Here is a 27,922-nt window from a genome sequence, read left to right on the forward strand (position 1 = left end):
AGTAGACATATGAAGAGAAAAAAATATGCTTTTTCTGTCCCTATTTGATTAGGATATGATGACTACATCAAGATAGGCATTAACCCTAAGAAACTTGTAATGGGTATTCCCTGGTATGGTTATGATTATACCTGCCAAAATCTATCAGCGGTAAGAACAGATCATTTCTTATGTAATTTTTTTCTCTTTCTATTATATTTTTTAGAGTCTGTTTTGTTTCCTCTCTATAAACTTCATTTTATTTAGAATTTAGAAATTTCTCTCTATATAGAATATATATACTATATTGAGAATTTATTTAATATAGTTTGAGACTAAAAAGTAGACAGTTTATTTTAAATAATTAAATCCCATACAAGTTTCTGAATATTATATTTCTATTTAATAATGAAATTCAACTTTTATTCCATATAGTCAGGTTGTCTATTTATAGTATATATTTTATGTCTAATAAATAATTTTATTATATTTTTGGATTTGCTTATGCTTAAGATTTGCTTAATTGATAATCTATAACATGAACATTTTTGCATTTCTAGAATCATGTTTGTACCACTGCAAAATACCCTTGTAAAGATGCTGTATACCGTCAGGTGGCCTATCAAATGGTCATGGAGCAAGTAAATAGTTCTACTTCTGGAAGACTGTGGGATAAAAATCAGCAGTCTCCTTATTATCACTGTGAAGTAAGACTTTTTACAAGTTATCAATCTTTAGTTTTCATAATTGCATATTTTCATAATTACATATTTGAAAGTAAGATTTTGTATCAGTTTTCTTATAGGGTACAACATACAGACTGTTGTTTACATGAGTAGACTTGCCTTTGAATCTGTGTAATCAGGAACTTTACTTCCCTTGTGAGCAATTCAAGTTATACTAATAGTGGAACTGCTCTGCATGGGCCACTTGTCATTTTAGATGATATAATAAAAACATGTGTATCACAAACAGGATTTCCTTAAGAGTTGACAATTATAAATGATGTCTGTGGCTTTTGAAAGAGCTTTGGGCCAAAATAGGTTATTTGCTCTGAAAACCTCTATTTCAAAGTAGCCTCAAAATTCTGATGAGGCTCTTATATAGGGAGGAATGAGGCTGAGAACAGAGGTGTCATCAGGGACTTCACAATGGAAAATGGTACCATTTCAAATTTATTCCACAATTCAAACTATGTGATATTCAACAAAATTAAAAATTAGAGACAGAAGAATATTACAAACAGAGTAAATGACTAGCAGTTCTGTCAGGTAGTGTTTGATAAATAGGAATTGCCATACCAAAGGGACAAAGAAAAGTTATCTTTTCCATAGTTTACCTTTAGCATAATAAAAACTTTTTCACACCTCAAAAATCTAAGTACAAACCATCTTTAATGTACCTTGAATTATGTTACTACAAAAGGAACCCTAAAATGATATGATGAACATTAATTCCAGCAAGAATTTATATTTCTTTCTAATGGTCTGGTACCCATCTACAAAAGAATGACTGCAAATATACATATTTAATAAATTATAATTGATATACATGTACATGCCTGTATATCAATTATGTAGAAAGCTTTAGTGTAGAGCTTTTTAAACTTTAGAATCTAAAGTATAAACATTAAACTAGGGTATCCTGTGATCCTGTCTTTACCAAACAGTATTTATAGAACTCTGTTCTGGGAACTGTTAATAACACATAGACACACACACACCCACACACACTAGTGGTTACCAGTGGGAAGAGTGGGGGCGATGGGCAAGATAGGGGTGGGGTAGTGGGAGGTACAAACTGTTGGGTATAAGATAGGCTCAAGGATGTATTGTACAACACAGGGACTATAGCCAGTATTTTGTAATAACTGTAAATGGAAAGTAACCTTTAAAATTGTATAATTTTTTTTTCATTTTAAAGAATATACTGAAAAAACACAAACACACACACACAAACACACACAAATACACACGCATGTGCCATGGCCAAATATATTTGGAAAACACTACAAACTGTAAGTCTCTCTTGGAGCTTTATAATGTATAACATTATATTCAAGGATTTAAGATGTACTACAGTACATAAAGCCATTTAATTGTTTAACATAGAACCCTGTTTCCTAGCACTCTTAGAAACATGCAAGGGAACAGTGTTTCATGGATATCAGTTTGGTAAAGGGTTTGTTTAACCAATTATACATAGTTTGGAAATATGTAATTTAGAATAAATAGTTTACCCTATGATGTACTGCTTTTTGTAATTCCTGACTTATTTTTTCCTTAATGCATAAGAAGACACATTCTTTAAGATTTTAGAACTCAGGAAACATTTTGATGAGCCTTGAAAACCATTCATTTAATGGCACTTCAGACAACCATCTATTTATAACCAATTTGTTCTTCTTCATTCATTGTAAAATTCCACAGCAACCCAAATCAAGTTTTTGTCTTAACGGAGGAGAATCATTCTGCTTTCTTATGCTGTCTCAGCAATAGCAGCTTCATCTTGCACTCAATATTCTTGGAGGCATACATTCCTTAACCAGGCATCTGTCAAACTTACATATACTCAGTTTTTTATCCTTTGATCCTTCACTATTTGAGGCACTTGAAATTTCTTAACATATCAAAAAAGCTCAAAGTACTAGCTAGAATGATGGCAAAATTCAAAGGTGCATGTCTTTGGGTTTGCCCCTGACTCTACAAAAATAAATCTTTCTAGTTGCCTTTTAATATTGAATCACGATTGGAACTAGAGCATGTATAGCTTTTTCTAGTTCTAAAGATTTTAAAGAATGGAATATAAGATACAGTATGAGATATGCTTGTATGTAATGAATCTACTGTACTTAAATATGCCATAGCTTATTCATTTACCAAGTGACTATTGTCCTTTAAAGCAGTCATCTTAGGAGATGATTCTAATTCTCGTGGTGCTACCATAAATATAAATATTACTGGTATTCATTGAGAATTGTCTTTAAAGAGTTCCCCAGACGTATATAAAAATCAGTGAATTATTTTAAATCAAAGATCATTCTATTTTTACTTCCTATCTTTTTCTCTTCCTTTACCCTTTTGCCTAATTCTGCTCCTTTCCTCTTTCTTTTATCCTTTATCCATAGCTTATATACCTTCTAAAAGAGACTGTGTTTAGTACTAGATAGAGGCAAGTGATGCTGGGGAGAAGGACTTTACAGGGTGGAAGGTGAGCATAAGACTAGTTTCTAGTTTGTGGTCCTTAGGTGTGTGCCTAAGTCACCCATGGGGTCCAGACCCAACAGGCTCTTAGACTCAATTCTGTAAGACCTAGAAAAGGAGATGTTTTCTTTGTCCACTGCCATTCATCATACACAAAATCACCTGTTGACCTCCTAACTAGGCACATTTCCAGGAACTGTAAGGAAATCCAAAAAAGTATATAAGCTGTTTTTAGAGGACAAAAGCAGTGATTCTCCTTAACCTTGGCTACATATCAGAATTACCTAATGGAACATTAAAACATAACATAAGGAAACAAATAAATATATGTTATAGCACTAGCCCTGGAAGATTTTGATTCAATAGGTTTCATGTGGTGTGGGTCCCAGGAATCTGTTTTTAAAAGCCCTCCCAAGTGATTCAGATGTGTACAGTACATCTTGGTTGATAATCATCAGATCAGAGCAAGGAAAGAATCTTAGGGCATGAGAAGGACTTTAAATAGGATATACTGGGAGGCTCATTTGTGTGATCTCTATTGTTGTAAAAGTGCCACAAGCAATGATATCTAGAAAGTATTACATATAGAACCATGGAAAGTATGTATGCCCTAAAATTTTTATTATTTCATTGTATCCTTGAATCATTGGATTTAAGAAACACCTTTCCCTCTTATTGCACTGAATACTTTAAAGTTACATTTTAATTTATTTGTATAGGATCAGGCTGGACATTTTCATCAAGTGTGGTATGATGACCCTCAGAGCATTTCTCTAAAGGCAACATATGTACAAAACCGTGGCTTACTCGGCATTGGCATGTGGCATGCAAACTGTCTTGACTACTCTGGAGATGCTATAGCCAAACAGCAAACTGAAGAAGTGTGGAAAGCCTTAAAACCAAAGCTGTGACAGAGATGAACATCTTTTGTTAAACTATTAAGGTTTAGAAAAATGATCTGTTTAAACAGATCTAGTTTCTTGAAGAGATTAAAAAATATATACCTTTTTTCACATTGCTATATATTTTAGTTATTAGTGTACTCAAAAACAGATAAAGAATAAAGAAATGCTTTGATTGTTTGAATTTGAAAAATACATACCTATTTATATCTTCAGTGTACAACAACATAAAGGTAAGAAACAAGTCAACCTACCATATCAAATATTCCTCTGTATGATGTTTAATATTATAGTTGGGAACAATTGCTTTCACAATTTTATTATGCTAAAATTTCCCCCATATTAAAATATATGCTTACCAATCAATGCTGATTTTTAAAATATGTATAATTTGAAGTAGAAATTTTTTGCTTAGAAATACATTTTTAAAAATTTAGTCTTTGGGGGCTTCCCTGGTGGCGCACTGGTTGAGAATCTGCCTGCCAATGCAGGGGACACGGGTTCGAGCCATGGTCTGGGAAGACCCCACATGCCGCGGAGCAACTGGGCCTGTGAGCCACGACTACTGAGCCTGCGCCATCTGGAGCCTGTGCTCCGCAACAAGAGAGGCCGCGATAGTGAGAGGCCCGCGCACTGCGATGAAGAGTGGCCCCCGCTTGCCGCAACTAGAGAAAGCCCTCGCACAGAAACGAAGAGCCAACACAGCCAAAAATAAATATATAAATAAATTAATTAATTAATTAAAAAAAAAATTTAGTCTTTGGGAATCAGTTTGCTCTATATTTTTTATTCAATAAATCTAAATTTAAAACCTGCAATTTTGTGTCTCTAGGTTCATTTGATGCAAATCATTTTTCTCCTTCCTGATTCCATATAGCACTCATGTTCTCTGAGTCACTTGAATTAAACTCACTTATGCCTCCAGAGGTGGGGAAAATAATGAATATAAAGGATCAAAATACTTAGAAAATACAAGAAGATAACTTAGTAGTAATATTTTGAATTAGTAGGTTACAGCCACCTAATATTTTCCAACTAAATTATTTTTTTGAGGTTATATCTGAAATGTTTATGAAAAACTTGGTGTTGAACCCAATTCTATTCATTGGCATTTACCCAATTATTAATATTCCTTCATTTATGGACATCTATAATATATTTCTTGGTTAGTTTTGTTTCCATGGTTAAATTTTTTCATTTTCTATATCTGCATTTTACTTTTAATTATCTAAAGACATTGGTTTCTCAACTGTTTTTTTCTTTCTAAAAGAGACATTTTGTGCAAAGAAATGTACAGAGGTCTCAGTTTCCTTTCTCAAGGCAATTAAGAAGAATATTGTGTAGAACTTATATTAGTTCCTATAAATACTTAGATTAGAAATCTGCATCCTTAAACTCTGGATTTACATAAATCCTGCCTTCCCTGTACATTTTCCCCTCTCCAAATTGGAATAAATGACAGTTCAGTCATCTGTTATGAGAATATTTCATTTCCTACTTGCACAATTATTTATGGCAAAGTAAAACCAACCATTTTCCATAGTACTTGCTGAATTACTATTGTCTCTGTATTTTTTAAATAAATTTTAAAAATTTAAATTCTTAGTACTAATCTCTACATAGCTGTAGATGCAAGTTAGATTCATATTTATTAAAATATATGATTTTTCATATTACAGTCATTCTAGGTATTACATTTTAAGACTATTAAAAAATGAAAATAATGCAATATAGTACTGTAAAATAATATGTAACACATCTGAAACCTTCAAAAATAGTCAAATAGACACCATTTTGCTTTTTTACGTCTAATATTTCCTGAAACACTGTATAATAACCACATGAAAAGGGAAAAGATGTAAAACTTATAATTTATATGAAAACAAGGAGAACAACGGCTAAACAAATCTGTTCAAGTAAGTAAATTTTTTAACAAATAAAAATTTTAAGTTAACATACCTTATTGAGATTGAAAAGATGTATTAAATTTCTTCTGGGCCAGTTCAGCTTTCAATGTGCGTAAATCTGAAACTGCTTGTTTTCTCACCTATAAAAGAACAATTGACTTTCAAAAATGAACTTTTATCTTACCTTTCTAAAATTATATAATCGTCATATAAATAAGGGTTTTTATAACGGCTTTCATGTCTTCTCTCATTTGCCTTCAATGCCTTCACTTGCACTGTATTACTATGGTAAATGTGTAGTTCATAAGTCCCTTTGAATAAGCATGCTAGATATGCTACCAAATAATTTCATTTATTAGTATATAGGCATGATAAAATTAAACGGTTCTAAAAAACTAGAGTGAGAAAGAATTTTATCTTTTGCTTATTTCAAAATCTGTTCTCATTGTGCAAAGAAAGTAGTAAAAACAAAAACAAAAAACCTCTGCCTCCTAAAAAAAATTCCAAAAAACCTTAATTCCCAGCCCTTAGAAACTGAATAAGTACTTAAGAAATATAAGTGTGGCAAGAGCTCTTCTAAGTGTACTTTGATACTTTCAAATTTTTAATTGAAGCAGATACTGTTATTTCTCCCCATTTTACAGTTGAGGAAACTGAGATGCCTAGAAGTTAAGTAACTTGCTCAAGGCATAAAACTAGTAAGTGGCACAGCCAGGATTCAATCTTAAACCATCTGGTACCAGAGCTCTTGCTATTCCAAATATTGTCTGTAGACCAGCAGCATAAGCATCACCTGGGAGTGTTAGTACTGAAGACTTTCAGGCCTCCCCTCAGACCTACTGACTCAGATCCTGCTAATTTTAACAGGATCCCCAGGTGACATTACATTGAACTTTGAGAAGCATTGATTGTGCTATATTATCTTGAACATGGTTGCAACAGTCAAGCTAGGTTTTCTGCCCCTTAGTTCTGTATCTTATGGGTAGTTGGGGTAAACCATTCAGAAATCAATAATAAATTCTTATAATGTCTACTATGTGACAATTAGGCACTATGGTTAAATGTAGGACTTTTTCCCCCCAGTGCGTAAGCTGAAAACTTGGTTCTCTTTTTTTCCATTTGTCTTTCCCGTTTTTTCACTAATAATTCTAATTTGGGTTCAAACCATTTATATGTAATATTTATAAAGTTAAAATATACAAAAATGGTAAGAACTAATTTGTATGCTTTCCAGAAGAAAACAGCATTGAGAGAGTCATAAATGAAGGCGCTGGGGGTATTTTTATTACTCCCTTCTACCCATCCAACTATCCTTAAGTGGACAAGCTTCCACATTTGATTTCTCTCCTTTTTTCTGAATGCACAGGAGTTTTCATTCACTGAACGAACTACTTTTTTGAGTGCAGACTGTATAAGAATGTTAAATAACTCCTTTTTTTGGTTTAAAATTGTCCTTTGCCTTTTTCCTTTTCTGTAGTTTAAGTTTTAAGCTTCTCAGTGCTGAGCCAGGATTTAGCCTTGAGTATGCTGCTAGTGAAAAGAATCTAGAACTGCGCTGTCCAGTAGAGTATCTACTTGCCACATGTAACTATTTAAATTGAAATTAACTAAAATTAAATCTAAAATTCAATTCCTCAGTCACACAACAATCTACATTTCAAATGCTCAACATCCTTATGTGGCTAGTGGCTACCTTATCAGACAGTGCAGGTATGAAACATTTCCACCATCACAGAGAGTTGTATTGGACAGTGCTAATTCAACATAGGGGTCATTATTCTGGGTCATAAAGCTACTTCTGATAGAGGTGAATCGAGAGCACTCATATAACTTTATATATATATATATATACACACACACACACACATATATATATATATATATATACACACACACATATATATATATATGAAAATAACCAGAGAGAATGAGATAATTACCCAAGAGAGGACAAAAAATGAAAATTAAATGGGAGCTCAGAGAGCTCAGTGGTTTGTCAGACTTATTTATGAACAACTCTAATGTAGGAATACTACTTCTTTCAGAATATTTTATGGAGACTCTATACTGATTCACAAGGTTCTTTTACTTTATTTCTTAGTGAAATTTTATTCAATTTTACTTTGGCCTTGTTAGGAATCTTTTCACAGAATTTCATTATTATTGTATTTTTTTCATTCATGCTTTTTTTAATTTTTATTTTTTTTTGAATTTTATTTAAAAAATTTTTTTATACAGCAGGTTCTTATTAGTTATCCATTTTATACACATTAGTGTATACATGACAATCCCAATCTCCCAGTTCATCCCCCCCACCACTTCCCCCTTGATGTCCATACGTTTGTTCTCTACATCTGTGTCTCAATTTCTGCCCTGCAAACCAGTTCATCTGTACCATTTTTCTAGGTTGCACATACATGCATTAATATAAGATATTTGTTTTTCTCTTTCGGACTTACTTCACTCTGTAAGACAGTCTCTAGATCCATCCACGTCTCTACAAATGACCCAATTTTGTTCCTTTTCATGGCTGAGTAATATTCCATTGTATATATGTACCACACCTTCTTCATCCATTCATCTGTCGATGGGCATTTAGGTTGCTTCCATGTCCTGGCTATTGAAAATAGGGCTGCAATGAACATTGGGGTGCATGTGTCTTTTTGAATTATGGTTTTCTCTGGGTATATGTCCAGTAGTGGGATTGCTGGGTGATATGGTAATTCTATTTTTAGTTTTTTAAGGAACCTCCATACTGTTCTCCATAGTGGCTGTATCAATTTACATCCCCACCAACAGTGCAAAAGGGTTCCCTTTTCTCCACACCCACTCCAGCATTTATTGTTTGTAGATTTTTTGATGATGACCATTCTGACCAGTGTGAGATGATATCTCGTTGTAGTTTTGATTTGCATTTCTCTAATGATTAATGATGTTGAGCATTCTTTCATGTGCTTCTTGGTCATCTGTATGTCTGCTTTGGAGAACTGTCTATTTATGTCTTCTGCCCATTTTTGGATTGGGTTGTTTGTTTTTTTGATATTGAGCTGCATGAGCTGCTTGTAAATTTTGGAGATTAATCCTTTGTCAGTTGCTTCATTTGCAAATATTTTCTCCCATTCTGAGGGTTGTCTTTTGGTCTTGTTTATGGTTTCCTTTGCTGAGCAAAAACTTTGAAGTTTCATTAGGTCCCATTTGTTTATTTTTGTTTTTATTTCCATTTCCCTAGGAGGTGGGTCAAACAGGATCTTGCTGTGATTTATGTCATAGAGTGTTCTGCCTATGTTTTCCTCTACGAGTTTTATAGTGTCTGGCCTTACATCTAGGTCTTTAATCCATTTTGAGTTTATTTTTGTGTATGGTGTTAGGGAGTATTCTAATTTCATTCTTTTACATGTAGCTGTCCAGTTTTCCCAGCACCACTTATTGAAGAGGCTGTCTTTTCTCCATTGTATATTCTTGCCTCCTTTGTCAAAAATAAGGTGACAATAGGTGCGTAGGTTTCTCTCTGGGCTTTCTATCCTATTCCATTGATCTATATTTCTGTTTTTGTGCCAGTACCATATTGTCTTCATTACTGTAGCTTTGTAATATAGTCTGAAGTCAGGGAGTCTGATTCCTCCAGCTCCATTTTTTTTCCCTCAAGACTGCTTTGGCTATTTGGGGTCTTTTGTGTCTCCCTACAAATTTTAAGATTTTTTGTTCTAGTTCTGTAAAAAATGCCATTGGTGATTTGATAGGGATTGCATTGAATCTGTAGATTGCTTTGGGTAGTATACTCATTTTCACAATGTTGATTCTTCCAATCCAAGAACATGGTATATCTCTCCACCTGTTTGTATCATCTTTAATTTCTTTCATTAGTGTCTTATAGTTTTCTGCATACAGGTCTTTTGTCTCCCTGGGTAGGTTTATTCCTAGGTATTTTATTCTTTTCGTTGCAATAGTAAATGGGAGTGTTTCCTTAGTTTCTCTTTCAGATTTTTCATCATTCGTGTATAGGAATGCAAGAGATTTCTGTGCATTAATTTTGTATCCTGCTACTTTACCAGATTCATTGATTAGCTCTAGTAGTTTTCTGGTGGCATCTTTAGGATTCTCTATGTATAGTATGTCATCTGCAAACAGTGACAGTTTTACTTCTTCTTTTCCAATTTGTATTCCTTTTATTTCTTTTTTTTCTCTGATTGCCGGGGCTAGGACTTCCAAAACTACGTTGAATAATAGTGGTGAGAGGGGACATCCTTGTCTTCTCCCTGATCTTAGAGGAAATGCTTTCAGTTTTTCACCATTGAGAATGATGTTTACTGTGGGTTTGTCATACATGGCCTTTATTATGTTGAGGTAGGTTCCCTCTATGCCCACTTTCTGGAGAGTTTTTTATCATAAATGGGTGTTGAATTTTGTCAAAAGCTTTTTCTGCATCTATTGAGATGATCATATGGTTTTTCTTCTTCAGTTAGTTAATATGGTGTATCACATTGATTGATTTGCGTATATTGAAGAATCCTTGCATCCCTGGGATAAATCCCACTTGATCATGGTGTATGATCCTTTTAATGTGCTTTTGGATTCTGTTTGCTAGTATTTTGTTGAGGATTTTTGCATCTATATTCATCAGTGATATTGGTAATTTTCTCTTTTTGTAGTATCTTTGTCTGGTTTGGTATCAGGTGATGGTGACCTCATAGAATGAGTTTGGGAGTGTTCCTCTCTCTGCAATTTTTTGGAAGAGTTTGAGAAGGATGGGTGTTAGCTCTTCTCTAAATGTTTGATAGAATTCACCTTTGAAGCCATCTGGTCCTGGACTTTTGTTTGTTGGAAGATTTTTAATCACAGTCTCAATTTCAGTGCCTGTGATTGGTCTGTTTATATTTTCTGTTTCTTCCTGGTTCAGTCTTGGAAGGTTATACCTTTCTAAGAATTTGTTCATTTCTTCCAGGTTGTCCATTTTATTGGTATAGAGTTGCTTGTAGTAGTCTCTTAGGGTGCTTTGTATTTCTGCAGTGTCTGTTGTAACTTCTCCTTTTTCATTTATAATTTTATGGATTTGAGTCCTCTCCCTCTTTTTCTTGATGAGTCTGGCTAATGGTTTATCAATTTTGTTTATCTTCTCAAAGAACCAGCTTTTAGTTTTATTGGTCTTTGCAATTGTTTTGTTTCCATTTCATTTATTTCTGCTCTGATCTTTATGATTTCCTTCCTTCCACTAACTTTGGGTTTTGTTTGTTCTTTCTCTAGTTCCTTTAGGTGTAAGGTTAGATTGTTTATTTGAGATGTTTGTTGTTTCTTGAGGTAGGACTGTATTTCTATAAACTTCCCTCTTAGAACTGCTTTTGCTGCATCCCATAGGTTTTGGATCATCGTGTTTTCATTGTTATTTATCTCAAGGTATTTTTTGATTTCCTCTTTGATTTCTTCAGTGATCTCTTGGTTATTTAGTTACATATTGTTTAGCCTCCATGTGTTTGTGTTTTTTACGTTTTTTTCCCTGTAATTGATTTCTAATCTCATAGCACTGTGGTCAGAAAGATGCTTGATATGATTTCAATTTTCTTAAATTTCCCGAGGCTTGATTTGTGACCCAAGATTGGATCTATCCTGGAGAATGTTCTGTATGCAGTTGAGAAGAAAGTGTAATCTGCTGTTTTTGGAGGGAATGTCCTATAAATATGAATTAAATCTGTCTGGTTTATTGTGTCATTTAAAGCTTGTGTTTTCTTATTAATTTTCTGTTTGGATGATCTGCCCGTTGGTGTAACTGAGGTGTTAAAGTCACCCACTATTATTGCATTACTGTCGATTTCCTCTTTTATAGCTGTTAGCAGTTGCCTTATGTATTGAGGTGCTCCTATGTTGGGTGCATGTATATTTATAATTGTTATATCTTCTTTTTGGATTGATTCCTTGATCATTATGTAGTGTCCTTCCTTGTCTCTTGTAACATTCTTATTTTCAAGTCTATATTATCTGATATGAGTATTGCTACTCCAGCTTTCTTTTGATTTCCATTTGCATGGAGTATCTTTTTCCATCCCCTTACTTTCAGTCTGTTTGTGTCCCTAGGTCTCAAGTGGGTCTCTTGCAGACAGCATATATATGGGTCTTGTTTTTGTATCCATTCAGCCAGTCTATGTCTTTTGGTTACAGCATTTAATCCATTCACGTTTAAGGTAATTATTGACATGTATGTTCCTATGACCATTTTCTTAATAGTTTTCAGTTTGTTTTTGTAGGTCCTTTTCTTCTCTTGTGTTTCCCACTTAGAGAAGTTCCTTTAGCATTTGTTGTAGAGCTGGTTTGGTGGTGCTGAATTCCCTTAGCTTTTGCTTGTCTTTAAAGCTTTTGATTCCTCCATCGAATCTGAATGAGATCCTTGCCGGGTAGAATAATCTTGGTTGTAGGTTCTTCCTTTTCATCACTTTAAATATGTCATGCCACTCGCTTGTGGCTTGTAGAGTTTCTGCTGAGAAATCAGCTGTTAACCTTATGGGAGTTCCCCTTTATGTTTTTTGTTGTTTTTCCCTTGTTGCTTTCAATAATTCTTCTCTGTCTTTAATTTTTGCCAATTTTATTGCTATGTGTCTCGGCATGTTTCTCCTTGGATTTATCCTGTATGGGACACTCTGCGCTTCCTGGACGTGGGTGGCTATTTCCTTTCCCATGCTAGGGAAGTTCTCGACTATAATCTCTTCAAATATTCTCTCAAGTCCTTTCTCTCTCTCTTCTCCTTCTGGGACCCCTGTAATGCAAATGTTATTACGTTTAATGTTGTCCCAGAGGTCTCTTAGGCTGTCTTCATTTCTATTCATTCTTTTTTCTTTATTCTGTTCTGCAGCAGTGAATTCCACCATTCTGTTTTCCAGGTCACTTATCCATTCTTCTGTCTCAGTTATTCTGCTATTGATTCCTTCTAGTGTAGTTTTCATTTCAGTTATTGTATTGCTCATCTCTGTTTGTTTGTTCTTTAATTCTTCTAGGTCTCTGTTAAATATTTCTTCCATCTTCTCGATCTTTGCCTCCATTCTTTTTCTGAGGTCCTGGATCATCTTCACTATCATTATTCTGAATTCTTTTTCTGGAAGGTTGCCTATCTCCACTTCATTTAGTTGTTTTTGTGGGGTTTTATCTTGTTCCTTCATCTGGTATATAGCCCTCTGCCTTTTCATCTTGTCTTTCTGCGAATGTGGTTTTTGTTCCACAGGCTGCAGGATTGTAGTTATTCTTGCTTCTGCTGTCTGCCCTCTGGTGGATGAGGCTATCTAAGAGGCTTGTGCAAGTTTCCTGATGGGAGGGACTGGTGGTGGGTAGAGCTGGCTCTTGCTCTTGTGGGCAGAGCTCAGTAAAACTTTAATCCACTTGACTGCTGATGGGTGGGACTGGGTTCCTTCCCTGTTGTTTGTTTGGCCTGAGGCAACCCAACACTGGAGCCTACCCGGGCTCTTTGGCGGGGTTCATGGCGGACTCTGGGAGGGCTCACGCCAAGGAGTACTTCCCAGAACTTCTGCTTCCAGTGTCCGTGCCCTCATGGTGAGACACAGCCACCCCTCGCCTCTGCAGGAGACCCTCCAACACTAGCAGGTAGGTCTGGTTCAGTCTCCTATGGGGTCACTGCTCCTTCCCCTGGGTTCCGATGTGCACACCACTTTGTGTGTGCCCTCCAAGAATGCAGTTTCTGTTTCCGCCAGTCCTGTCGAAATCCTGCAATGAAATCCCTCTAGCCTTCAAAGTCTGATTCTCTAGGAATTCCTCCTCCTGTTGCCGGAACCCCAGGTTGGGAAGCCTGACCTGGGGCTCAGAACCTTCACTCCACTGGGTGGACTTCTGTGGTATAAGTGTTCTCCAGTTTGTGAGTCACCCACCCAGCTGTTATGGGATTTGATTTTATTGTGATTGCACCCCTCCTACCTTCTCATCGTGGCTTCTCCTTTGTCTCTGGATGCGGGGTATCTTTTTTGGTGAGTTCCAGTGTCTTCCTGTCAATGATTGTTCAGCAGTTAGCTGTGATTCCCATGGTCTTGCAAGAGGGAGTGAGAGTATGTCCTTCTATTCCACCATCTTGAACCCATCTTCCATTCATGCTCTTTTTTTTGTTAAGGTAACAATTTTAAGACCATCAGTCCTTTCTACCATTATGCTACTGACAGCCAAAGTTAAAACACCAAAATATTTTATTTCAAGATAAATGTTACAATCTAATTAGGGGAAATGCAAAATACCTTAATTTCTGTTATCAATTTCATTTTGTCAGTATCCAATTTTCTCTTAAGTTGGTCAATAGCATGCTGTACTTCAGTGATCTCGATGATAAGGTAATTCTGTATGAGACATAGAAAGACATCTTTGTTTAGTATAACATCTATTCATTTTTAATTTTAATTGCCTGCTAATGTAAACTACAAAGTGTTATCAAATATCAAAAAAGGAAATCATGAAAATAACCCATTCCATAAAATAAACTTATTGCTTTGGAGTAAATTACTATTGAACTGTTGATTCTTATGTTTTAGGGACCACTTTCCTTTCTGTTTTACTACCATTTTCATGTATTATAAAAATAAATAGGTATTTGTAAAAGTTATCATTAAATTAGCACCATAAAAACCAACAACTATTACTATAAGAGGAATATACTAGATTAAGATACTTAGCAAGGCTTTAGAAACTGGCATAATGGTTTATCAGTGGAATCATATTAGAATTACTTAAAAATATTTAATAATGAAATACTGTATTTTATAAGAAAATCTATTTAATATGAGAAAACCTATTCTAGAAGCCTTTTGATTACTTTTGTTCAGAAAAGTTTGTGAGCTGTAATAGTCAACAAAGAAATTATTTAAGCTGCTTTTGTGAAAATAACATTAGCATATATTGAACTTGAGAAAACAGTAAGATAAAAAGTTTCAATAATGCTTAAAAAAAAGTATCAGCTAATAAGAAGAAACTTTTACTTGAACCTATTTGGATTTTATATTAAATTGATCTAAAATAGTAAACTTTTACTCATAGAAACAGAAGAGGTTAGTGGCTCTGTCAGAAACAGGAGGTGGGGATTAGGGGAAATGGGTGACGGTGGTCAAATGTATAAACTTGTAGATACAAGATAAGTAAGTTCTAGGGATGTAATATACAGTATGGCAATTATAGTTAACAATGCTCTACTGTATATTTGAAAGTTGCTAAGAGAGTAGATCTTAAAAGTTCTGATCACACACAAAAAAAACTATGTGAGGTGATGGATGTTAACTAAACTTATTGTGGTGTCCATTTTACAACATAAACATATGTCTTAACATTATGTTTCTACTTTAAACTAATACAATGTTATATGTCAATCATATCTCAATAAAACTGGGGAAAAAAGTAAACTTTTAATATTTCATCATGTCTAAAGTTAAATCTACACTCAATTATAATTAACATATTATAAAATCTTTTTTGGATAAGTGGTATCAACAAACAAAAATTAAACTGATAAATGGCCTCTGGAATTTGTTGTTTAATTATATGGTGGAATTACTCAACTAAAAAATAAACTTCATGTCTCTCATCTGTCAAGATTGAAGACTATCTCAAGAAAATGAATTGATCAAAATTTAATATAATTTATAATTTATTTAGAATATCACTACCTATAGATTCTGTGCTTATCACACTGCACTTCCCACCCCCAACTGAAAGAAAAGGAATGTATTGCTCACTATTACTCCCTTGCCATACTTCATTAGGTATTTCTCTCTTACCCATAGAATCTTGACCCTTTCCCCTGGTACAGAGGTAGATCCTAATTAGGCTAAGTCAGGATATAGCATTCCCTGGTAACTATGATCAATCCAGGGTAGGCTTGGTTGATTCCCAACCAGGTCAACGGGAAAGTTTTATATAGTCCATGTGTCTGGAAGAGGTTGTCTCCTGTTTTGGAGGCATATATCCCTACTTGCCATTGGTAACTCTGTTGCTACCCTGAGGAAAAGCAGTCTTAGAATGAAGCCAACACTGAAAATAATAGGGAGGAAATATCAGAAGTACCTAGGCCCTTAAAGACATCATTAAGCAGCTGATTGTATCTCCTCAGCACCCATTACACGAGATCATGAATTTACTTATTGTTTAAGCCAGGTTAAGCCGAGGTTTTGTTACCTGTAGCCCAAAACATCCTAGATATGATCATACTAACAATTACAAAGCATGTATTTTAAATAGAACTTCTCTAACAGAATGTGAACATATTTAGTAGTACCTTAGAGTTTGTGATGGTTGCCAGATTCTTTGGTCTCATCTTGATCTCCCTGGCTTCAAGCTGAATGAGCAATTTTTTATAGTAAAGTTCCAAATCTTCTCGAAGTTTTGTTAAAACCTCCTCCAATGATGCTGCAACTTTCTTTGTTTCAAAGTACTTTTTCTTCCAAACATCACAGGCTATTTAAAAAAAAAAGCAAAGGCTATAGTTTGTTTAAACTTTTCAACCTGCAAAGGACCCTAGAGTTAATTTAAACCATTCCTCTCTCCTCTCCTTCCTCTCTTATATTCTGAGGAAATTAGAGTTAAGAGTAAAATGTTTATTGGATAATAAAAGGACTTGCTTATAAATACAGTAAAATACTGATAAATCCAGGAACCAAAATCACGTTCTTCTTTAAGCTTGTAATTTGTTTAGAAAATCTTTCTTCAAAATACTACCTATAGCAAGAAGTGTATACTTTTTATTTCAATTACTTTTATCTATAATCTGAGTTGAATTCACTATTTATATAATTAAAGCTATGAAAGAAAAGGCAAAATATATTTTTTCAGATTTTCCTTATTTTTCAGCCCCAAAATGACTTGTTTTGTGAAATCAGCTGATTCTGATTCATCATTTATCAACTTTATTCCAGGTATATCCCCAAACTTCTGTAGGGTAGAATTTCTTAAACCTGAGACTTCTGGTTTAGAAAATTAGAAATTAAACTCTGCCAGTTTAGGAAATCACTTTGACACCAATGAGATTCTAAATATAAACTTAATTGGAACACAAACTGCATGCTAGTATACCAGAATATGCTTATGTTTCTTTTTTTAAGATTATCGAAGAAACGAAAACACCAAATTTTTAAAATCTATATTATAAAGTGATTTAATTAAATATATAAAACTATATGGAACTTTTAACTCAAGATTTTAACTATTTTCCTCAGCCCTATATCCAATCCCTCTGCAAGTTTTACTGGTACCACTGCCAAAATACTTTGAGCATCTGGCACATTCTCCCTTCTTCAATGCTACATTCCTAGGCAATCCACTATCATCTTTTGAAAGCTGTATTATCTTTCTAACGGTCTCTCTGCTTCCATTCTTGCCCCTCTACAGGCTATTCCATACCGCAGTCATCCTCATCTAAGATATTTTAAAAATCACATAAATCCCTAGTTTAAAAATCCTCTGATGTCTTCCCATATTACTTGTATTGATAATAAAATCCAAACTCCTTGAATTGGCCTATCTGTTCCTTGCTGATCTTTTGATTTTCTCCCTCTACATTCCTCCTTATTTATCACTCTCCAGCCGTACTGGTCTTAGTTCAGGTCCTAATTCTGCAAGCTTATTTCTATCTCTGTATCTTGATTTTTAGTGTTCCTCCTGTTTGGACTCTTTTTACCCTGTCTCTTCACGTGCTTACCATTTTATTAATCAAATCTTAGTGATATCTCCTCAAAGAAGCCTTCCTTGAAAACCCTAGCTAAACCATCTCTCCTGCCCCACCACTCTTTACTGCACTCTTTTAATTGACTTTTAAGCTCTAATCAGTAGCTGACATTGTCTTACTTATTTATTGTCAGTCTCCTCCCATTAGAGGCAAGCTCCTTAAGGGCAGGGCCATGTTTGCCTTATTTACTGCTGTATCCTCAGCATTTAAAACAATGCTGAGGTATATAGTAGGCTCAATAAATATTTGACAGCTGATACATACCTTTTATCTTGAAACATTCCTGTTGAAATAGAAAGTGACCGATGATTCTCATTTTATAAATAGAAGGAGTGAGGCACAAAGAGGAGAAATAACTTGCCTAAGTATAAGATTATTCTAGTATTAGAATCCTTGTCCTGTGATTTCTAATCCATTGCTCAAATCTGTCTGATAAAATTGCTCTTTTAGCAGCACAACAAGGCCAAATCATTGCCACCACTTCTGGGATAACACTTTAATATTATGAGGTAGAACATTAAGAAATACCTCCTGACACTGTATAACCTCTAGTCAGATCTAGTACTGAAGCAATAATTTTGCTGTAAATTGAGAATCCTAAAGGCAGTTAATTCCATATATACCTTTTACCCTTTTTATCCTCAAATACAACCCAAAATGCAGGCCTCTCAAATTATTTAACATCTCTCAAACCATTATCCTATACTTTCTCCACCCTGGCTCATTTTTCCATTTCTACCAGTTCTAACAACATTGTTTCTAATTCTATTGCAAGGAAACTGTCTATTTTTCCTACCTCATTTCTCTCATTCATTCACTCATCCAGTCAGTTTAGCAAAGCAGACACACACACACACCAAAAAAATTGAGCACCTAGGGGACACTAAGGGACTCAAAGAAGGCTTCAAGAGTGGTATCTTAGCTGAGATTGAATGACTGGTAGGAAATAACCAGGAACTGGGAAGAAGGGGGTAAAAGGAGAAGATAGGAAAAGAAGATTTAGGTGGCAGAGGGGAAAGAATGCCTGAAGGCCTACAGCCAAGAGGAGGCACACTTCAGATTCTTGTACATCTACCACTTTTCCTGCAAGTCTTTCTTGACCTCTTCCATCTAATTTAGGTGTTCTTCCTCTGTACTCCTATGCATAGAATTTGTAATTCCTTTATCATAGCAGTTATCAGTATGTATCACTACTGCTTAACTTGATCATCATTTCCCCACAGGACCATAAGCACTTTGAAGGCAGGGACAAGATTATGTTGGCCTATTAGTATCACCTCAGCCCCTGGAACAGTGACTAAGTTCAGTAGGCCCTTAATAAATACTTATTTAATAAATGAATGTTGAAATGAATAAACAAATGTCCATTTTAAAAAATAATTGAATTTTAATAAAAAGCATGTTGCATTTATTGTATAGAGTTGAACAATGATTTCATCTTTCCTATAGTGAATTTATATAAGTAGTGTACCACTTAAACTACAACAGTAAAATGGTAAATATTATCATTTTATCATTTATTCCAAAGGCATAAATTCGTAAAACTTGTTTCCTTTATAGTGATAAAAGATATATAATAAACTTTACCATGATATCGCTTTAATTTGCCTTGTTCCAATAGCCTTTCAACTTTTTTTATTAGTTCTTCTCTAATTCTTTCCAGGTATCTTCTTTCTTCCTTTACTTGTTTCATTTGTTTGATAATATTCTCTCCTAGAAGATTATAACCCATACTCATCAATGTCTAAAAGCTAAAAGATGGCTCATATCTTAAAATATAGAGTATAAAACTAAAAAATGCTTACAACAGCAAGTATGAATTTTACCCCAAACTCTGGTTTTCTGGCTGCAGTACAGCATGTGCCATGATGGAAAACAGAGTCGTCATTTCAGTATCTATAGGGGATTTATATATATGTAAACAATACAGTATGTCTCTTCTGCATTTATATATATGTATGGAAACGAGGCAAAGCTCATGTAGTTATAGCTCTTGTTTTAATTCTTTAAGTAAATTTATCTTGGGACCGAAGTTATTGTACTTAAATCTTACATGGAAAAATGTATATTTTAGAGTACATATTTAAAAAGCAGAAATAATATTAGTGACACACATATGCAGTAATCAACATAACAGTCATAGACTTTAAAGTACTTTAACTTCTTGTGGTAAAACATACATAATTGACCATTTTAACCATATTTAAATGTACAGTTCAATGGCGCTGCATGCATTCATAATGTTACGCAACAACCACCACCCCTTTATCGCCAAAACTTTATCTTCCCAAACTGAAACTCTGTATGCATTAAACAATTAACTCCTCATTAACATTATTTAACTTTACCTCACAGAATCATCGGTACTTACATCTGTACCTATGGTATCATCATACTTACTCTCTATCTGTAATAACAATATATCAGTTATTCCTGGAGAAAGAGCAGGTTGACAAGGAACTGAAGGAAAATCAATAAGGTCTGGTAGGCTGATGTACTCTTTTTTACCTAGCTGTAAGCAAACATGAAAATCAGTAAGATCTGGTAGGGTTACACATTATTTTTCACCTATTTGTAAACATCTGGTAATGCACAACAGTAATGCATTTTTTTACTTGTATGGTGATGAACTCCCAAATCTGTCTTTATAACTATAGACCCTCGTGCTCTAGCTTCTCCATTCCACTGGACATTACTTGGACATTATACTACAGGAGCTTCAAACTTAAAATTCAAAAAGAAGAAAAAAAAAGAATCCATATTCCTTTCTAAACATGATTTCCTTCCAAGATTTCTGATTTGTTACTTGTTATGACAACTTTTAAATGTTCCTAAGATGGTTATTGAATTTTTTTCATTTTGAGCCAATTTTGATTATTTATATTTGCTTAGAAAATTGGAGATCTTAGCAATTTTCAAATTTTAGCATACATTTTATTCTCATAAATTTTATCACCTCTGTATTTGTGTTATATCGCCTTCATCTCACCTAATTTTTGTGTTTCTATCCTTTTCTTGATAAACCACCTCAAGCCTTACCAATGTTAATGTTTCTGCCACTACCACTTTATAGACATTGAATTGTTTTCAATTCTACCAGGCTCTTAACTTCTGTAACTTATTAGCTTCTACTTTTATCTTCATTAATCCCTTACCCCTACTTTGTTTTATTATTCTTTTTCTATTTTATTGCATTGACCTTAACTTATAAGGTCAGGTTCCCACAGGATAATGGCAGCCACTAAAATCTCTCCACGCATGCTCTCAACTACTATAAAAAGAAAGCAAATACAATCACCCATAACTTATGTCTGGAGAATAACTAGGACACAGAATCCTCTAATTTACATATACTTTAATTTACATGTAAGTGGGGAAATAAACACCCTAGACCAGCAGAGTGTGCTTCGGAGCTCACATCTGAGCAGAGTCTTATGGGAGCTATGCATTAAAGAGCACAATACACAGATAACACAGTAAACATCAACCACAATTTAGTCTTAAAGGAGAAGGTCCTGCATGTGGTGGAAGAATACTGAGTAAGGGTACCAAATGGTAAATCAAAGCTCTTTCTATGAGGAATCTAAAAGAAAGGGGCTTTTAAAATGTAGGGGGCCAGAGGTGGCAATTATGGGAAAACACAGCTACTGGGTGAGAGGAAAATTCTTTGGAAGCAAGAGATGTTTGTCAGGGGTAGGTGGTAAGAGAAAAGAAGGTGGTCAAGTTAAGAGCTCTGCTGAATTAAATCAGCCGGGAAGAATACAAAGAAAAAAGACCACTTCCCTAAAGGCCCCATTTATTTAAAAATATATAAATAAATAACTGCATTTCACTATAACAACAGGAGAGAGCTTTCTTAATCTATTGATACAAGCTAAAATAAACCACCAGAACACCTGTTTCTCTATAAGAACACCTGTTACTGATTCAGAAAAATCCAACACAAATAAACATAGACAAAATCTACAACATAATCTAGCATCCATACAAAGTTACTTTTTGAAAACCCTCAAAACTGAGAACTAAAACAAAACAAAACCAGCAGCCAAGAAGCAGAGAAAAAATTAACAATATTCCCAACATAGATTAAATTAAATTAAATCAAATCATTTTAGGTATTAATGAACACCACAAATCACAAATTTAGAAACTCAGAATAAAAATGGAAAAATAACAGGAAGATGTAAAATGGAAATTGACCAAACTGAAGAAAGAAATTAAAGAAAAAACAAAACTGTCTCAAAAATGAATAACAGGTATCCAAAAAGGAACAGATATGACCAAAAATACAGTAAGCATAATGGAGAACAGAAATAAAAGGAGTAAAGAAAATTAAACATAAAGAAAATAGTAAACTAGATCAGAGAGAAAGTAGTAGAGATAAAAGGTAAAGAACTAGGATAAGACCAACTGAGGTCCCTGAAAAAAAAAACAAAAAAACAAAAAACCATGGAATGGATCTGCTATTTATATTGTTTTCTAGAGTTATAATTTCTTGAAATAAAAGAAGTCCTGATTTTCATACTGAAAGGGCCCACTGGGTACCCATAAAAACCAGACCTAGACCTCTCAACTGAAATATAGTCTGATAAAACTACTACACATTAAAGAAATCCTCTGGCCTTCCAGACAAAAATAACCAACCCAGTTTACAAAGAAAAGAAAATCAGTTTGGCATCATACTTCTTAACAGTAACATATAAAACAAAACATCAGTAGAGCAACATTTTAATAAACTCAAGGAAAAATTGTGTAAGCCAAGGATGTTACAGCCAATCAAGCTATCCTTCAAGTATCAAGGCTCTAAAGCAGGGATGAGCAAACTTCTTCTGTAAAAGGCCTCAGAGTAAATAATTTAGGTTTTGTGGGCCACATATGGTATTTGTCATAATTCTTCTTTTTTTCAACTTTTTAAAAATGTAAAAAACATTTTTAGGTCCCATGCTTCACAAAACAAGCTGTGGGCCTTGTCTGCCTATTCCTGATCTAGACAAAATTTTAAATATGTAAGAAGTAAGGGAATATCATACCTGGGAGCTTTTTTTTAATAAGTGGAGCTTTACCCAATGAAGAAATGATTGAAAAATCTTGTGCAAAAGAACTGGCAGTAAGTGTTGAACATATTTAATTATAGATCTAAGACTAAAACAAAGGTGAGGAGGATAAGACAAGAAGCACAGCCCATAAATGTTCTGTTCTTTAACAAAGTAGAAATAACACAACTTAAAGTACATGAGAGGAGAAAGGAGGGGGAAAGATGACTTTTTAATTGCCTTGAATTTAAAGATAGGAGTCAGAGGATAATTTTAGAAGTAACAAAGCAAAATCAGAAGCATAAATTTTAAAAAAAGGAAAAAGGAGGGCTAGGAATACTAGCATAAATTTGTATCCATATAAAGGTAAATACTAGAAAGAGATTCAGATTTCCTAAATACCAGGAGCGGGGGGGGGGGGGAGTGCAAATAAACCACGTAGTAACACATAGTAACTATAACATAAAGTAAAATGAGAAATCTGATGTCAAATGTATCAGTCCTATCAAAAACATAAATGGACATAACTCATCTACTAAATGAAAACGACTTTCAGACTGGCTTACAAAGGGAAACCCAACTCTAGCGTGTCTGTTAAAGACATACCTAAAACAAAGCAATTCAGAAAAGTTGGGAAAAAAAGTAGGGGAGGAGTATAGGGGTATACCAAATAAATGTAAACAAAAAGAAAGGATAGGTTAGTATCTTAATATGCAGTAAGGGAGAATTCAGGTCAAAAAAGCATTTAATGAGTCAAAGAAGGGCACTTCATAATGCAAAAGTGATAATATTACTATTTGCATGAGAACAACTTTGTGTCAGATAATACATAGAAATCTAAATAAATCAAAAACCACAGGAGATGTAAGGATAAACAGTAACATACTAATAACAGAAGATTCTAATATACTATTCTCAGTCCAAGACATAGAAAGAAAAATGTAGAAAAAAAATAAGGATATGGAACACTTAAACAACATATTAAACAACAGATTATAGACGAGGCACAGAGTAGGGGAAGGTATTTGCAATGCACATAAGCATCAAAGGACTATCTTCCAAAGTATATTAAAAACTCTTACTAATCAGAAATATATGGCAGACAACACAATAGAAATACTTGAAAAGGTAGTTCTCCAAAAAAGTTATCAAAATGAGGTCTATAAAATATAAAAATATGATTAACTGTATGGGTAATCTGGGAAATGAAAATTCAAACCACAGTGAAATAGCATTAAGCACCCACCAGCTGGAAAAATTTTGAAGTGTGAAGACAGCATATTTTATTAATATCTAGCAACAATAAAACAATTATTTGCTGAATATGGCATGCCTCTGCTCCAAAACTCAAAGGCTCTGAGCTGTGATTCTCCTATCAGGACTTGTCTCAGACTCCATTCAGCATTCCAACCAACATATCATATATAATCAACAACCAACAACCAACATATGTATTCTAACATATCAAGCATCACTGGACCAGATGGATATTAGCACACAACTGGCAGCACTGCTTGCTGTGCCCTTGGATCACCTTGTGAGCCTTCTCTTGCTTTGGGCCCACTCAAAGTTGTCAGTCTTTTAGATTACTTGATTAAAAAAAAAAAAAAATTGGAGCCATGCATCCGAATGCAGTAAATCTCCAAATTCCAAAGAGGTCCATCAAGTGACTCATTCTTCATGGTAGCTGGGGCAAGATACAAAAACCTGGTTTTTACTTTAAAGGGCATACCTCAACGTGTCCCAGATCATGAAACTCCCAGAAATTTCACTGAATTGGCAGGCTCCTGAATTTTGAGGTTTATCTCCCCTACTCTAACATTTAAGGTTAGAAAACTTAAGACATTTTAATCTGCAGTTCCATTTCAATTTCAGTATAAATATTATGGTGCAATACCACATCTAAAAAAATGCAGCACTATTTACAATAGCCAGGTCATGGAAGCAACCTAAATGCCCATCAACAGACGAATGGATAAAGAAGATGTGGTACATGTATACAATGGAATATTACTCAGCCATAAAAAGGAAAGAAAATTGGGTCATTTGTAGAGATGTGGATGGACCTAGAGACTGTCATACAGAGTGAAGTCAGAAAGAGAAAAACAAATGTCGTATATTAATGCATATATGTGGAATCTAGAAAAATGGTACAGATGAACTGGTTTGTAAGGCAGAAATAGAGACACAGATGTAGAGAACAAACGTATGGACACAAAAGAGCGAAAGCGGCGGGGGGGTGGGGGTGGTCATGGGATGAATTGGGAGATTGGGATTGACATATATACACTAATATGTATAAAATAGCTAACTAATAAGAACCTGCTGTATAAAAAAATAAATAAAAATTTTTAAAAAATTTAAAAATCATACCTGATTGTCCTCTCTTCTAATGATATTAGTTCTATCATCTTCAGTTTTCCAAAGAAGCTGACTTAAAGGGGAATGACAGATTTGAAAGTCATATTAAAAAATGATCCCATGAATATTAACTTTTCATGTTTTTTATTTAATATTCTATAAACACAAATATAACATTAAAAAATTTTAAAGTCTGCTTGAAACCATTATATTATCTTTCAAAATCATTAATGATCAACATAAACTACATTTAGCATGAGTTATAAAATAATATTTCATTATATTATAGCTAAATTCAAATCATAGTCCAATGTCTATAGCAAGGTAAAATAACTGGAAAATTTGAAAACATACTTTGCTTATAGTTCTTTTGTGAATAATTGTTTATAAAATTCCTTATCTTAATTTCAAAAGACTATATGCAAAACTGTTGTCTAAGTACTATAATTTTGAATGAAATGATACCAATGTGAAACTCAAGCATGATTAGTTTACTCAAAACCAGGAATATAAAAGAGGCAGAAAAATTAATCCTAAGAAAGGCAAATGAAGACAGAAATTTTTCTGTCATTAGGTTGCCCCTGATGACAAAAGGATTACAACAGAATAAATTTAAGCAATAAATTATCCCTCATTATGTTGGAAGGAAATATTAGTATATAACAGTAAACATCAGAATCAAGGTAATTTTAATTAAAAATGTCACTAACTTCACTCATATCTTTGTTCTAATTAGAAGTCTTTATAACAGTACCCTGGATATCTCACTCTTTTTCTTATAGTCTATATTATGACATGTAGAATCAACATCCATATTAATTACCTTTTTTTGCCGCTAAAATAATCATCATCTGAATCTTCCTGTGATCCTGGCAATTCAGCATTTCCAATTTGATTATTTCCAGTCTGATTTTCATTTGGAGTGGCTTTTCCCCTAGCTGATGTTGATGTCCATCCATAGCAAAGAAAGTTCATAATATTAAGAAAATACTAAAATAAAATTTTGTTTTTTAATGTACATACTATACACTCTTGTCCCATGTTTCAGAATCTCTATGAACTTTACTCTTCCAAAATGAATTTCATGAAACTTTAGTTTATGCTAAAGGAGAATTCTTTGGTAAATTCAGTTTGGGAAAAATTGGATTAAGCAATCCTAACAGAACACAAATCCCACCCCCCACACACACCCCTATTGCAGGATTTCTCTGTTTCTATGTACAATACGAATCTGCAAGAGGGGGTAAGTTGGGTTTTATTCAAACTTTGTTGTCTTCATAAAGCTTTTGCCAAAAGCATCTTTTAAAACAGTATTCTGAGGATCCTTCTCTGGAAAGTGCTGGGTATAAATACAGAGCATATAATGCCATTTGTTATTTCACATACATTTTCATTTATAAAATCTCCCTTCATTTTAACAGAATTTCTCCATATAAGAAAACCATACAATGTCTTTAAAACATTAACACTAATGTTCCACATGATCTATATGAACAAGAGATCAGTGAACCTGGTAGTGTTAATGCAGATTTTTTTCCCTTGGGGAAATCAACTTTTTTTAATTTAGAAAAAATTGGAGTCATATTAGTGTTTGAAAAGTCATTTTACAAGAGTTGCCACAGTATTTTGCAACCTGAAGCCCATATTGGTTTAGTTTTAGTCAGGTTTCTACCACTTATTTCCTATCTGGCACTGGACTCAGTCATTTAAAGACAACAAATAGGGATTTTCTAAAAGATATATTCAAGGCAAAGGAACAAAAAATAGATACATCAGCTGTTTAAAACTGATAGTAAAATATCACTCCCCCTACCTGCCCCAAAAAGAAACAACAGAAAACTCAGTAGATTCTGAGTGACATTTTGATAGGAATATATGACATGTATCTCTTATTCCTAATAACGGTTTAGAGAATGATGCAATGCACCATTCAATACCTATGCAACTTAATAAGAAAGCAGGCCTATTTACTTTTGAAAAAACATAGTGTTTTGAGACCTAGAGTAGATGTACATATAAAATGTTATAGATTCATAGAAAAAGGAGTGATAACTGTGAAACTATGTTTTTAACTGTGAGATGTTTGCCTGGCAAAGAAGAGAGAAAGAGGAATTTAAGCAAAGAAAATGGCATTTGCAAGACAAAGTATTGTACTAATGTATATAGCATTTTTGACAATAGTGAAAAGTTCAGTGTTACTCTAGAACAGTGTTGTAAAGCATGGGCTTCAGTCAAACACACAAGAGTTCAGGTCCTGGCATTATCACGGCGGGTGTGACCTCAGGTAAGTTATTTCTCTCGCTTCAGTTTCCTTATCTCTAAAATGGCATAGTGCACGTAAAACACTTTCAGCACAGTACCCAATCCTTAGAAGTCTCTAGACTTCAAGTTCTGATTTCCATTCCATTGCATTTCCTAATTCAGGTCTTTATTACCTCAGTCTAGTCTCCATATTGTCACCTACATTGTTTCTCTAGAACTGAAATCCAATCAAGCCACTCCTGTTAAAATCTTCAGATGGCTTCCCATTGCCTACAAAATTTTTTAGCTTTGCAAACAAGGATCTTGCAGTTAAATCCCTACCTACCTCCAGTTGTACTACCTGGTACTTCTTCCTCCCCCTACCACCAAACTATAATAATAATAGTACTAATACTAACAACAGCTAGAAATTATTGAACCAGCTACCACATTGAGCAAATCCTGAAAGCTCCATTCATATCATAATCTACGTGAAGAAAGTCTTCTGGAGTTAGGCAGTGAACAACATACATGTACCAACATTTGCAACTCTGGGTTCGAAGTCAGAGTATGAAGAGTTCTCTATGCCATCTTAAGGATGTGGGCT

The 27,922-nt window shown here is 34.1% G+C and overlaps 2 protein-coding genes across 2 annotated transcripts in view; one reads left to right on the top strand and one right to left on the bottom strand.

Moving 5' to 3' along the window:
* The window catches only part of CTBS (chitobiase), a gene marked incomplete at its 5' end in the record, with an annotated part of 71,805 nt that extends 66,985 nt beyond the window's left edge, over positions 1–4,820 (top strand). Inside the window, 4 exon segments of the mRNA XM_082453898.1 lie at positions 53–150; positions 540–686; positions 3,902–4,090; positions 4,092–4,820. Of these exon segments, the coding sequence (XP_082310024.1) occupies positions 53–150; positions 540–686; positions 3,902–4,090; positions 4,092–4,124 (467 nt within the window). The 3' untranslated portion in view covers positions 4,125–4,820.
* SPATA1 (spermatogenesis associated 1) overlaps positions 1–27,922 on the bottom strand; it is a 101,514-nt gene that overhangs the window by 51,218 nt on the left and 22,374 nt on the right. The window contains exons 4-10 of the mRNA XM_082410428.1: positions 25,898–26,012; positions 25,087–25,147; positions 20,081–20,192; positions 19,268–19,393; positions 16,235–16,413; positions 14,211–14,309; positions 6,044–6,131 (exon numbers count right to left, since the gene is read on the bottom strand). Of these exons, the coding sequence (XP_082266554.1) occupies positions 6,045–6,131; positions 14,211–14,309; positions 16,235–16,413; positions 19,268–19,393; positions 20,081–20,192; positions 25,087–25,147; positions 25,898–26,012 (779 nt within the window). The 3' untranslated portion in view covers position 6,044. The remainder of the gene's footprint in view (positions 1–6,043; positions 6,132–14,210; positions 14,310–16,234; positions 16,414–19,267; positions 19,394–20,080; positions 20,193–25,086; positions 25,148–25,897; positions 26,013–27,922) is intronic.

This window comes from Balaenoptera physalus (genome assembly GCF_965194825.1).
Source record: "Balaenoptera physalus genome assembly, chromosome: 1".
Classification (NCBI taxonomy): Eukaryota; Metazoa; Chordata; class Mammalia; order Artiodactyla; family Balaenopteridae; genus Balaenoptera; species Balaenoptera physalus.